The 12959-nt window shown below is 42.7% G+C and overlaps 1 protein-coding gene across 1 annotated transcript in view; it reads right to left on the reverse strand.

Moving 5' to 3' along the window:
• The window catches only part of PDE4C (phosphodiesterase 4C), a 130560-nt gene extending 130259 nt beyond the window's left edge, over window positions 1–301 (reverse strand). Inside the window, 1 exon segment of the mRNA XM_029282978.1 lies at window positions 78–301. Within this exon segment, the coding sequence (XP_029138811.1) occupies window positions 78–301 (224 nt within the window).
• Window positions 302–12959: the final 12658 nt, after the last annotated feature.

A 12959-nucleotide genomic window follows, 5' to 3' on the forward strand; every position in this document is an offset into this window, starting at 1 on the left:
CAGCCGCTTCTCTCCCACCCACCCCCCGCGGGCGCATTGCTGCCTTTCCCTTCCCTTTCCCCTCCGGTTGCTCTCACCGGCGGTACAGCGAGGAGGGCCAGGACATCCTGGGGTTTCGGAGGGCGGGCCGGAGCGCGGCATCGCAGGTTCCCGAGCGCAGGTACTTCTCCGTGTCGGAGTGGAAGCGCTGCTTGATGCGGATGTGGGTGCGAGGCTGGCGCCAGAGGTGCTTGGGCGGCTTGGCCAGGCCGGCTCCTTCGCGGCTCAGCTCCAAGGGGCGGCGCGCGGCGCTCTCCTCCATCGCCCGGTGCTGAAACGGCCACGTGGAGCCCGGCGAAGCGGAGAGGCAGAAGGGCCGGCGAGGGAGGAAGGAAGGAAGGAAGGAAGGCACGGCCGGGCAAAGTTTCGCCGGTGCCGCCCCCAGCCTCGGCTCCTCCGAACTGGCCCTCTGCCCTTTCTCCGCGCTCCCCGGTTATGTAGCGCTGGCGACGAGCAGGCGCTCCGGCCAAGGTTGATTTAAGCGCTCCTCCGGCTCATTAGTCCGGCGGGGGAGGCGGGGCGAAGGCTCTGGCCGCTCTCCCCCTCCGACACGGTCGCTGCGCTCAGGCTGGCCAGCCGCGAAACGACGCGGAGGGGCGCCTTCCCTTCCCCGCGCGCCTGGCTCGTGGAGCAGAGCTGCGCCCTTCGCTCTCCGGCGGGGAGAAGGCGCCGCGGCAGAGCGACACAACAGGTCCCACGGCTGCCTCGAGACAGGCGCCAGCCCTGCCTCCAAGCAGCGCCCCCCAAAGTCTCTCCCCGAGCACTCTTTCAGCCCTGCCCCCCCCTTTCATTTTCCAACAAGGGGGTGGGCTTCCCTGAAAGCACGCAAAAGGCAGGGGCCCGCTGAAGCAGCCTCCATAAGGCTGGTTCAGCCGGTGGCTTTCCAGGTGCGCTTCAAGGTGTTGGTCATCATCTTCAAAGCGCTCCATGGCATCGGACCTGGTTATCTCCGAGACCGCCTTCTGCCTCAGATTGCCTCCCATCGGCCGATACGCTCCCACAGAGAGGGTCTCCTCAGGGTGCCGTCAGCCAGACAGTGCCGGCTGGCGACCCCCAGGGGGAGGGCCTTCTCGGTGGGAGCTCCCACCCTATGGAATGAACTACCCCCAGAGATCCGGGTGATCCCGGATCTCCCCTCCTTCCGCCGCGCCCTCAAGACATGGCTATTTAAGTTGGCAGGACTGGCCTAAGGGTTATTTTTAGCTTGGTTTTATAATAATTTTTAAAAATAATAATGGCCTAATAATATTTCATTTTAATTAACATTTTAACTTTAGTATTTTTGTATTTATGTATTTGTTTTTAAAAGGCTGTAAGCCGCCCTGAGTCTGCAGGGAGAAGGGCGGGGTAGAAATATTAATAATAATAATAATCAGGGCTTTTTTTCAGCCGGAACGCGGCGGAACCGCGTTCCGGCACCTTTTTCCGGGCCGGCCGCACCGGAAATAGCCCCTCCCAAATTTTACTTGCATTCCTGTTCTCTAAAGGGGCGGTCCTAGGGTTTGATGAGGGCGTGGCCAGGTTTGAGTTCCACCACCTTTTCTCTGAGAAAAAAAGCCCTGATAATAATAATAATAATAATAATAATAATAATAATAATAATAATAATAATAATAATCCCGCTCTTCCCCCCCTACCAATTTCAACTCAGACTCGAGCGAAAGGGGCCCTTCCGTTCTTATGTTTCAGAGGGGAGAAATTCTTCTGCCATTAAAAAGGAAGGGTATCCGAAAAGTAAACAGTGGCAAAAGCTTTCCTAGACTTTAGCCAGCTTCTTTCAATGCATGGAAGGTTGCCAAGCTAGCAAAAACAAAAAACCACCACTTCTTAGGAAAAGTAATTGAAAATAGTGGGGGCTAAAGGAACAGCCAAGACATTTTGTTACTGGAAGGAAAAGATGGAACTGAATGAACCGTATAGCCAGCTCTTTTTTAAACTGTACCCAGTTAGATCCACCCATTCAAAAGAGCCACATAAACACTGGTCCCTGGATAGGTAGGATTTTTTTATATATATCTCCCTTAAAGGATTAGGGAGATGGGTTTTAAAAAAAAAGATATAAAAATGAAACGTGAAACTTAGAAATCTATATGCAAATACTGTTGGCTGTATCCTGTATTCCATTATATTGCTATCACCATAATTATATTATTCTACTAGTCAATTACTATTACAATATTTCCTCCAAACTATATTCTATAGCAGGGGTGTCAAACTCAATTTCATTGAGGGCCGCATCAGCATTGCGGTTGCACTGGGGGGGGGGTGGCCAGGGTGAGTGCGGCCTACTGGGTGGGCTTGGATGGAGTAGGTGTGGCCTATTGGGTGGGTGTGGCCAGCTCTACATCGTTCACATCAAGGGTGTCTGTGGGGGCCTGGGCAGGAGTGGGACAGATCTGAAGGTCTCTGGCAGAAGGGGGTGGGACCGGGGCAAGGGCCAAGGCATGGTCCACTGGAGGAGCCTCACTGTTCCTCTCAGGCCATGAGGGGGGGTGGCTTATGGAGCTAAGACTGAATGCGTTTCAGCATAGATGGCCACCACAAAATTGTACATTGGTTCCCGGCTGGCCTGGACAAGGGCCAAGGCAGCGGGGGCCGTTCCCTCACTGTTTCCAGGATGGCTTCGCGGGCCACATGAAACCACTTTGGGGGCCGCATCTGCCCCCCGGGCCTTGTGTTTGACATGTCTGTTCTATAGCATAATTATTCTATTATAACATCTCCTCTTTACTATACCACTCTCTACAGTATTACTAGCAATGCCCTCTTCTTACAAATCCTGTTCTGCTTCCTGCCTTAATTCCTTACTCTCTAGAAGTTCTTTTTTTTTCTTTTTCTTCTCTATTAATGGCCAGCATTAATAGAGTTCTTGTGGCTTTCCACATTGTACTTTGCTCCTCTATTCTTTGTTTTCTTCTCTGGGCCATTCACTCCCTTTGAAGGAACTCCCCCCCCTTTTTTTTGGCTTTTATTTTCTCTGTTCGCTGGTGGATGCAGAGCTTCCAAAATGCACTTCTCCATCTCCTCCCACACTTGTCTCAAGGTTGAAGCTTTACTGGCAACTCTGCCAGGCTGACACTGGGGGGGGGGGGAAGGCTCAAATGGAGGAAGGCAGCACAGGTGCCTGCAATTTTCTAAGCAGCCATCTCACCCGCAAGCTGCCAGAGTTGAATTTTTCACCAGTTAATGGGGGTTAAGCCGAGCCATTTAAGTGGCCCAGGGGAGACTACACAAGGCAAAGGATTCTATCTCTTGATCCAAGGTATTCAAAAGGAGGAGCTGGAGGCTGCCACTACCAACTTTTAGCTTTAGCCCCTTGAGGTTGGGGTTTTTCTTTTCCTTTCTCTCTAATGATTGGACCAGACCTAAACAGGTTTTCAAAATTAGCAGGGTAATCATAGTGATTGGAGAGCCAGTTTGGTGTGCAGATAGTCCTTAACTTACAACCTTTTGTTTAGTAACCATTTGAAGTTACAATGAAGTTGGGTGAAAAATAACCACCAGTTCTCACACGTATGACCAGTGTAGTTTCCCTGAAGTCACATACTCACAATTTGGGTGCTTGGCAACCTTCATGTATTTACAGTGGTTGCAGTATAACAGGGTCACATGATTTTCATTCGCTACTTTCCCAGCTGATTTTCAACAAGCGAAGTCAATGGAGGAAACCTGATTTACTGAACAACCATGGTGGGGAAAAGGTCATAAATCAGATACAGTCATGTGATGACTCACTTGGCAATGAAAATTCTTGCCCCAATTGTGGTTGTAAGTTGAGGACACCTGTAGTGGTTAAGGCATCGCATTAGAAATTTGGAAGCTGAGTTCTAGCCCTGCCTTAAATTCAAAGCCAGCTGGATGACTTTGAGCCAGTCACTCTTTCTCAGCCCTTGGAAGAAGGCAAGGGCAAACAACCTCCAAAATCTTGCCAAGATATCTTGCAATTGCCAGGAATCAAGACTGACTCGGAGGCACGCACACAAAAAGTCACATTCATGGGAGAGTCTATAGAAGAGAATATTTGTAGCTCAGTGTTATGCTGTGAGGTCCTTGGTGCTCTCTGAGCTTGATTGGTTTTTTTGCAGTCATTTCATTACCAAACTAGGTAATATCATTCAGTGCTAGTAGAGAGTGGAATTTGCTCTCGTTTTATATACTAGTGATTTGCCCTGTGTTGGTGGGAGTGCTCTTGATGGTTCCTTGATTGGGTTGTTGTTTACTGTTGTTTATTGTTCAGCTTCACTCCCTATTGCAGGGGTGTCAAACTGCTGGCCCACGGGCTGGATGCATCATAGCGAAACTGTGCCCACCCCATTGCCGGCAATGGGAAAAAAAGTCGTGATACATCACGACACGTCACGTGACGTTGTGAGTTTGACACCCCTGCCCTATTGTTAAAGTGTTAGAAGACTTTATGCATGCCTTAAGCTTTTTCAACGGTGAATTTACCTACTTTGTCTCTTAAAATAAACTTCAAATCTCTCAAGAGGCCAAATGAGAAATCTTAGTTTGACTTTAGGTCTCCTGCCCCCTCCCAGGAAGCTCAGGGGATTGAAAAATATGCTTCTGGGCCACACTTTTCTTGCTCCCTTAGCCTGTGGACATTACACTTCCAGTGAGGCTACAAATTCCAGGTTGCTTTTCACCCACTAGTAAGTATTGCAAAACAAAGAAATACACACAACTTGGAAACTGAAAAACTCAGGCTTTTAACTGGAGCATGGAACAAAAAATACTGAAGGACAGTACAATTTTATCTCTTAGGAAACTGACACATAAACTCAAGGAATCACCTCCAAATTTTGTACACTGGTCACAACAGTCCTTTCATCCTTCATGTAGATCTTAAATGAGCATGCATTGATCTGAAGGCACAGGAAAATTGCCCACTTTCACTAAGTAGGATGAGAAGCAAGAGAAATTTGCTTCAGCTCCTCTCAAAGGCAAAAGTTTCCGTCACCATGTTCAGCTGGATGTAAATACAGGCAAATTAATCAAAAGCTTGTTATGAAACCATAAGAACAGCAAATATATGCCAGCAGCCCGCATGGAAGCAGCTGAACAAATTGTTGTGTTTTTGTGTGTGTGTGTGTGTGTGTGTGTGTGTGTCCATGCATCCCTGCCCTTCCAGCTGAAACCCATCCATCTGCCTTGTCATTTTAAGGCTGTTGATAATTTATGTTCTGAATTTATAAAGAGTGCATTGAAGCTGAGGATTATAAAGCAAAATCTTTCAGTTTGGATCCCTTGCAAATTACAATTTACTGATCAAGGTGCACTGCTTTGCATCTCTATGTTTGTAGATACTTAGGATATTCTCTTCTGCACACAGCATTGTGAGAAGAGGGAGAGTCAAGCTATTCCCAAAAGCGCCTGAAGGCAGGACAAGAAGCAACGGATGAAAACTAATCAAGGAGAGAAGCAACCTAGAACTAAGGAGAAACTTCCTGACAGTTAGAACAATTAACCAGTGGAACAACCTGCCTCCAGAAGCGATGAATGCTCCAATACTGGAAGTTTTTAAGAAGAGACTGGACAGCCATTTGTCTGAAATGGTGTAGGGTTCCTGCCTGAGCAGGGGGTTGGACTCGATGACCTCCAAGGTCCCTTCCAACATCATCATCATCATCATCATCATCATCATCATCATCATCATCATCATTATTATTATTATTATTATTATTATTATTATTATTATTACTCACTGGAGAAAACCCTAATGCTGGGAAAGATTGAGGGCAATAGAAGAAGGGGACGACAGAGAATGAGGTGGCTGGATGGAGTCACTGAAGCAGTAGGCGTGAGCTTAAATGGACTCCAGAAGATGGTAGAGGACAGGAAGGCCTGGAGGAACGTTGTCCATGGGGTCACGATGGGTCGGACACGACTTCGCAACTAACAACAACAACATTATAAGGGAAATTCTGCAACATTCTGAATGAATGCTATTTAGGGGAGAATTATCTTGTTAGGTAAAAGGATTAATGGAAATGAGAGGTGAAAGTACTAAGAAATTAAATCAGCGGGAGATCCAAGAATATATGACAATGATTACTGCTTGATGAATATCTGCTTACAATAAGGTCTGTTTGGAATGTATAATTTAAACGTAAGCCTATTCATACATACTTATGGTTAAGGAATGAATGCTCAGGATTAAATTTTGAGAGAATAAGTGAGGATATGTGGCAAAAGAAATTCTCAGTGTAAAACATTTTTTTAAAATATGTTAAGACTGGATATAAGATAACCAATTGGGTCATCATTTCATAGGTATTTCCTTACCAAATTCCTCTATTCCTCAATAGGTACCTTGGTTGAAAAAATTGATGATATACCATTTCTCCTAATTGAAGGATACAGATACAAAAAAATTAGTAGTGTATATAACAATAATAGAATAACAGAGTTGGAAGGGACCTTGGAGGTCTTCTAGTCCAACCCCCCTGCTCAAGCAGGAGACCCCATACCATTCCAGACAAGTGGCTGTCCAGTCTCTTCTTAAAAACCTCCAGTGATGAACCACCCACAACTTCTGAAGGCAAGCTGTTCCACTGATTGATTGTTCTCACTGTCCTGATTTCCAAGTTGCTTCTCTCCTTGATTAGTTTCCATCCATTGTTTCTTGTCTTGCCTTCTGGTGCTTTGGAAAATAGGCTGATCCCCTCTTCTTTGTGGGAGCCCTTCAAATATTGGAACACTGCTGTCATGTCACCCATAGTCTAATATACCAGTAAATTGGGGAAATATGCACATGGACTAAAAGTCTATAAAACTAGAGTGACTATAGGGGGAAAAGTATGAAAAAAAGATACATGAATTCCAGTAGCATAACTCCTCATACTTCTGTGGCACTCTGTAACAGCTGCCTTTTTATTCTGTTACAGGAGCCTTCCATGTGTAATATCCACTTAGCCATATAACAAATTTGTGGATAAATATATAAGAAATATTTCTGGTAACATTTGGCTGCGTAATATTTTCACTTTTCTACGCAGGCATTTTGTTGCTGTTGGCTGCGAATACAAATAATTTACCACAAATATTACAAATGGATTGATTGCATGATGCAATGAGAAGTAAGGTCTGAAAATTAATGTATCAAACTCTAAGCTAATTGTGCTTGACAGAGAAAATGAACAGTCGCATGTTATACATAAATCATGAAAGGTTAAAGCAAGTAGGCGTTGTGTACCTTGATAAAATGTTTACAAAAATGGGGAAATGGGGGGAGACATATTAAGATGCTGAAAGAGAGGTAGTGGATAACATTTGTTGCTTGGAATGTATCTTTGGTGGAAAAAAACAAAATGGTTTCAGCCAGTTTTGTTATGTGAATGACCACATGGAAGAATGTCTATGGCAATTCTCAGTCATCCAGATCATGGTTGTCCCAAATGTGCTTTTTCAAGAGGCAACTGGACTTTCTTGTTTTTCTTTGAAGACCTTTTGCTTCTCATCCTTCCATTCCCCACTATCCAGTCAGAGCTGAAGAATCTCCTTGGATGAGAAGTGAAACATCTTCAAAGAAAAACAAGTCCGGTTGCCTCTTGAAAAACACCTTTGGGACGACCAGATGGAAGAAGTATCTGGAGGAGATTTGGTGCTATAAAGAGAATGAAAGAGGCGGGAATTGCAAAATAACCTTGTGAAGACAAAGTTAATAATTTTAACAGGAAGAAAACTAGAAAAGTTGATGAGGTCCTCAAAAAGAAAGGAGTCAGAAATTTATAGAACAAAAAGCGATGCATGAAGCAGTATATCAACAGGGTGGAAGCAACAATTGGAATGTATGGAAAATAATGTTATCATTACACAGAATTACGTTGTTATACATATACTTTCTTTTTGTAATTTTGTAATTTTGTAATACTTTCTTTTTGTAATTTTGTGTTTTTCATAATGTTACTTAGCCTAAAAAAATAGTATGATATGTATGTATGTATGTATGTATGTATGTATGTATGTATGTATGTATGTATGTATGTATGGCTGGAACTCAATACTTCTGTTCAGTTGACTGAACTGTATTGACTTTCCCACTCAATACTTCTGTTCAGTTGACAAGCATTTTTGGAAAATGATTTATGAACTAGCTATGCATCCAGTTAATTGCCATGGTATCCAGTCCACAATGAACTCCTGGGTTAATCATAATGACACTGATTACTTTGTCAAATTCTTCAATAAAGATGTACAATATCTACTGCATTCCCTCAATCTATTAAGGAAGTTACTTACTTCGATAAAGCAAGCCTCTCTTTTGACAAATCCACATTACTTTTTTATCCTTATTGCATTGTTTTCACAATTTTTACATATCCATCCTTTTATGCTATGCTCTAGAAGTTCCCTGCATTTTGATGTCTAGTTGACTGTTTTATAGTTCCTGAGATTTTTTTTTCTCCTTTTGAAGATAGGGACAAAATGTACTTCTTTTTGGTACTATATCAGTTTTCCAGGACTTCTGAAATATAATTCTAAGCTTATTCATTTATTCATTCCTTCAGTTTATGTAGCTGCCCTACCCAACATGACTCAGGGAGGTAAGACCATTAAATGAAAGTATGCAATTCATTTGATCCCAGAGTAAAGAGATTTCCATGACGATATTTTTATCGTATCCGTCCTAAACTTTAATCCTGCTGTTCACGATTTCTTGGTTAGAACAATTCTTCTCTTGGAGAAGATTAAACCAGTATGACTAATGCTGGTGTCTACTAGCATGTCCTCCAGGCATTGAGTTCCATAAAAATATTAAATATTTCTTAAATCACTTCAATATGTGGAATTTAATTCATGGTGAGACTGGCATATTTGATTCTGAGTTAAATATTAAAATATTCTTTGAAAATAACATTATAGGCTTTTTTTCTGGGCACTTATTTATTATATTTGTTGTAATAAATACCCTATAACTGCTGTTTAACCATGAGTGGATTTAGGAACATTTAGATGATATTCCTTAAATTACAAATATAACAATGTTCATCTAGCCAACAAATGATTAATCAACTCATAAAAACACTTCCAATTCAAAATTCATCAGCAAAAAAACCCAACCTTTTGCTTTGATGCCAAAAAACAAGCAAAGTATGAGTCGTAACTATATCTTCGTTGTAGATTTTCTATAGTAACCCTAAGAATAAGACTACAGTTAAAGAGCCCAATCCCAGGAATCCAAATTAAATAAACTCCTATAGATGGCTTCCCAACTCTATTCGAACATGTCCAGTTAAGCATATACCTCAGTAGGGAGTTGGTACCATTATTTAATTGTTCCTAATGTTTTCCTAACATTTGAGCATTCCTGTAACTGAAGATTATTATTCCATGTCCTCCAATATGGGATGAAAAAGAACAAGTCTTGAAGTTTTTGTGAGTGACTTCTCTTTGGATACTTAAATTATACTATATCATACATCTCAGCTGTTTTTTCTCAGAACTTAACTGGCAGTTTCTCAACCTGTCTTTGTAAGGTTCAAGACTTCTAATTACACTGTCTTTGGGGGGGGCAGTTGTTTTAGTTTTTCTTACTCATTTTAACAGGGCAAGGGAATGTTTATCTCACTGGTGGTACTCAGAAAAAAACCTAGCTGGGGATATTAATTAGATTTCCCCAATTTAGTGGTCTTGAGATTTGTTTGGGAGTTTCAGTAATAGCACATTTAGAAGGCATTAGGTTAGAGAAGGTGGTCTTAAAATATGGAAATCTTGTAAGGAGCAGGAGAAGAGCCAACAGGATGTTTGGGCTTGAATCTAGGACCAGTTGCATACAAAGCATCTGTTCTACCAAGGGGTTTGGGGCCATCACTACAATTTACATCACTGGTCAAATTCAGTATTATTTACTCTAGGAATCAGCAACCATTTGAGACTCTTCTCAAGCACTGCCAAAATGTCATTGCAGTGAAGTTTGACATGAGATTGCCAACATCTTACATGAGATCACCTAAAGCTTATGATATCTTGGCAAGAGCCCACAAAATTTTAGCATTGTCTTGTATTGTTATGGTAGTGCAAAATTGATCTACCATGAATCTCCTTCCATTATAAGAGAACCAGGCAACCTTGGAGTGATTTAAAATGTGTGATAGTCTGAATTCTGAGGGGAAGATGAAAACTCCTTATATAGCCAAAAGAAGCCTATTTTCTTTTTTATATGTCTGTCATGGCACAAGAGATTGCTGTCACCATATTCTTTATCTGGAGAATGATCATACAACAGATACTAGTACCACTTTATAAAGTCCTAGTACAGACATGTCAAACAAAAGGCCTGGGGGCCGGATGCGGCCCGCGAAGTGGTTTCATGTGGCCCGCGAAGCCATCCTGGAAACAGTGAGGGAATAGCCCCCACTTCCTTGGCCCTGGCTCAGGCCAGCCGGGAGCCAATGTACAATTTTGTGGTGGCCATCTTGGCACTTGCCCCGGTGGACCATGCCTTGGCACCCCCTTCTGCCAGAGACCCTCAGATCTGTCCCACTCCTGCCCAGGCCCCCATAGGCACCCTTGACGCGAATGATGTAGAACTGGCCACATCCACCCAGTAGGCCACACCCACCCAGTAGGCCACACCCACCCGGCCTCCCAAGGGCAACCGCAATGCTGATGCGGCCCTCAGTGAAATTGAGTTTGACACCCCTGCCCTAGTAAGACCACACCTCGAATATTGTAGCCAATTTTGGTCACCATATTACACGAAAGATGTTGAGAGTCTGGAAAAAATTCAGAGAAGAGCAACTAAGATGATCAAAGGCCTGGTGACCAAAATGTACGAATGACTGTGGGACTTGGGCTTGGCTAGTCTAAAGAAAAGAAGAAATAGGGGAGACATGATAGCAGTGTTCCAGTATCTGAGGGGCTGCCACAAAGAAAAGGGGGTCAGGTTGTTCACCAGAGGGAAGGACATTGAAACAATGGTTGGAAACTGATCGAAGAGAGAAGCAACCTGGAACTAAGGAGAAACTTCCTGACAGTGAAAACAATCAACCAGTGGAACAGCTTACCCCCAGAAATCGTGGGCACTCCATCATTGGAGGTTTTTAAGAAGAAACTGGACAATCACTTGTCTGAGATGGTATAGGTGCTCCTGTTTGAACAGGGGGCTGGACTAGAAGACCTCCAAGGTCCCTTCCAGCTCTATTCTATTCTAAACATTTAACTATCATATGATCACTATGTGATCAATGATGATTATAAGATGAAGCTGGCAAAAATCTCTCATATCACTTTGAACATATATGAGTCTTTTTTTTAGGGATAGAAATAAGCCCACTAATCAAGTAAGATGATTCTCCAAATTTTCAACTTAATTACTTAATTACTCTCTTTGAAAAAAAAAAAGACAAAAAATAGCATTACTAAAATAACATGTGATTCTGGTAAGATCTCACAAAATGATAGTATTCTAAATGAGATCACTGAAATCTTGCGAGAATCCCAAAATCTTGTGAGACTTGACCAAATGTTATTTTTCAGTTGCTTTTGGAGAGTTGAGGCCATCTCTTTGGGGACCCTGACAACACCATGCTACTAGTTCTTTGCCCATTTGATCAGGCAGAAGTTCTTCAGAGGGAGAAAGAGAGAGAGATACTTCCCAGTCAATGTTATTTATGAGCCCTTTAGCTGAAGACTGAACCAAAATGGCTATGGGCACGCAAAACATCTGAGCTTTCCTTGGCTCAATTTTTCATATCCATTTATGGCAAAGGGAAGAAGGCGGAAGAGATGAGCTGGATCTCTGGATAAGCTCAGCTGGAGTAAAAGGACTTGCACCTGTTCTTGCTCAGCCCCAAACTTCCCTGGCTGCATCATATCAGGGTGAGAAATGCATAGTAGACAAAAGGCTGAGACAGTCACATTTTGGCAAGAGTGCAGCCTTTTGGAAGGACTGCTATTAAGTCACTCTTACTGCCTCCCTCGTCCCTTTGGAATCCCCATCTGCCTCTGGCTGAGTCATACTTAATTGTATTGCTTGTCTATTATCCATTTTTTTTTCTTTTTTAAAGAAAAGAAAAGAAAATATAAACGCAAATACTAAATGTTATTTTTCAAGGAGCCACTCCCTCCCCTTCTCTGGAACATTATTTTTTATAATTGTTGAGCAAAATCAGAAAGCCGTTTGAAAAACTAGAGGTAGAGAAGCATCTGCAATCAAGTCCTTCAAGGACGCGCTTGAAAAGATCAAATGCATAATATGTTGACGTGGAAAATAATTAATATTTCAGTCTCTGAAGCTTTTTGGTTCGGAAAACCTACATCCCCACAGTGAAGTCATCAAAATTCAGACCCTTGGCAACTGGTTCATATTTATGACCGTTGCAGTGTGCCTGGGGTCATGGGATCCCCTTTTGTGATCTTCTGACCAGCGAAGTCAATGGGGAAGCCGGAGTCACTTAAGAACCGGGTTACTAACTTATCAACTGCAATGATTCACTTAACAACTGTGTCAAGAAAGGTCATAACACAGGGCAAAGTTCACTTGACAAATGTCTCACTTAGCAACAGACCATTTTGGGCTGAATTGTGACCGTAAGTCGAGGACTACCTGTGCAGACCTGCAGAACAGAGAATTGGACAGAGATAAGGAGGAGTAACATATCTGGAAAAGGCCCAGAAAATGGAGGACAGAGCTGAAATTAGATCACCATTACAACAGAATAAATGTATACAGTAGATCCAGACTTTATTGTTAAGTATTAGTTAGGCTTATAATAAGTTTAATTGGATGCATTTATCTTTATTTATTTAATTGAATTGATATGGTTGACCTAGCATAAGCAATTCTGGGTGGCGAACAGAGTTAAAAAGTCAGTATAATACTACAAAATGAATGCACAAGAAGAAAATAAAAAAGTGGCAATTGAGCATATCCACCCACTATAATTAACAATATCTCCAAGCCTCACCTAATCCCC

This window comes from Protobothrops mucrosquamatus, unplaced genomic scaffold, assembly GCF_001527695.2.
Source record: "Protobothrops mucrosquamatus isolate PMUCROS unplaced genomic scaffold, P.Mucros_1.0 scaffold6, whole genome shotgun sequence".
Lineage (NCBI taxonomy): Eukaryota > Metazoa > Chordata > Lepidosauria > Squamata > Viperidae > Protobothrops > Protobothrops mucrosquamatus.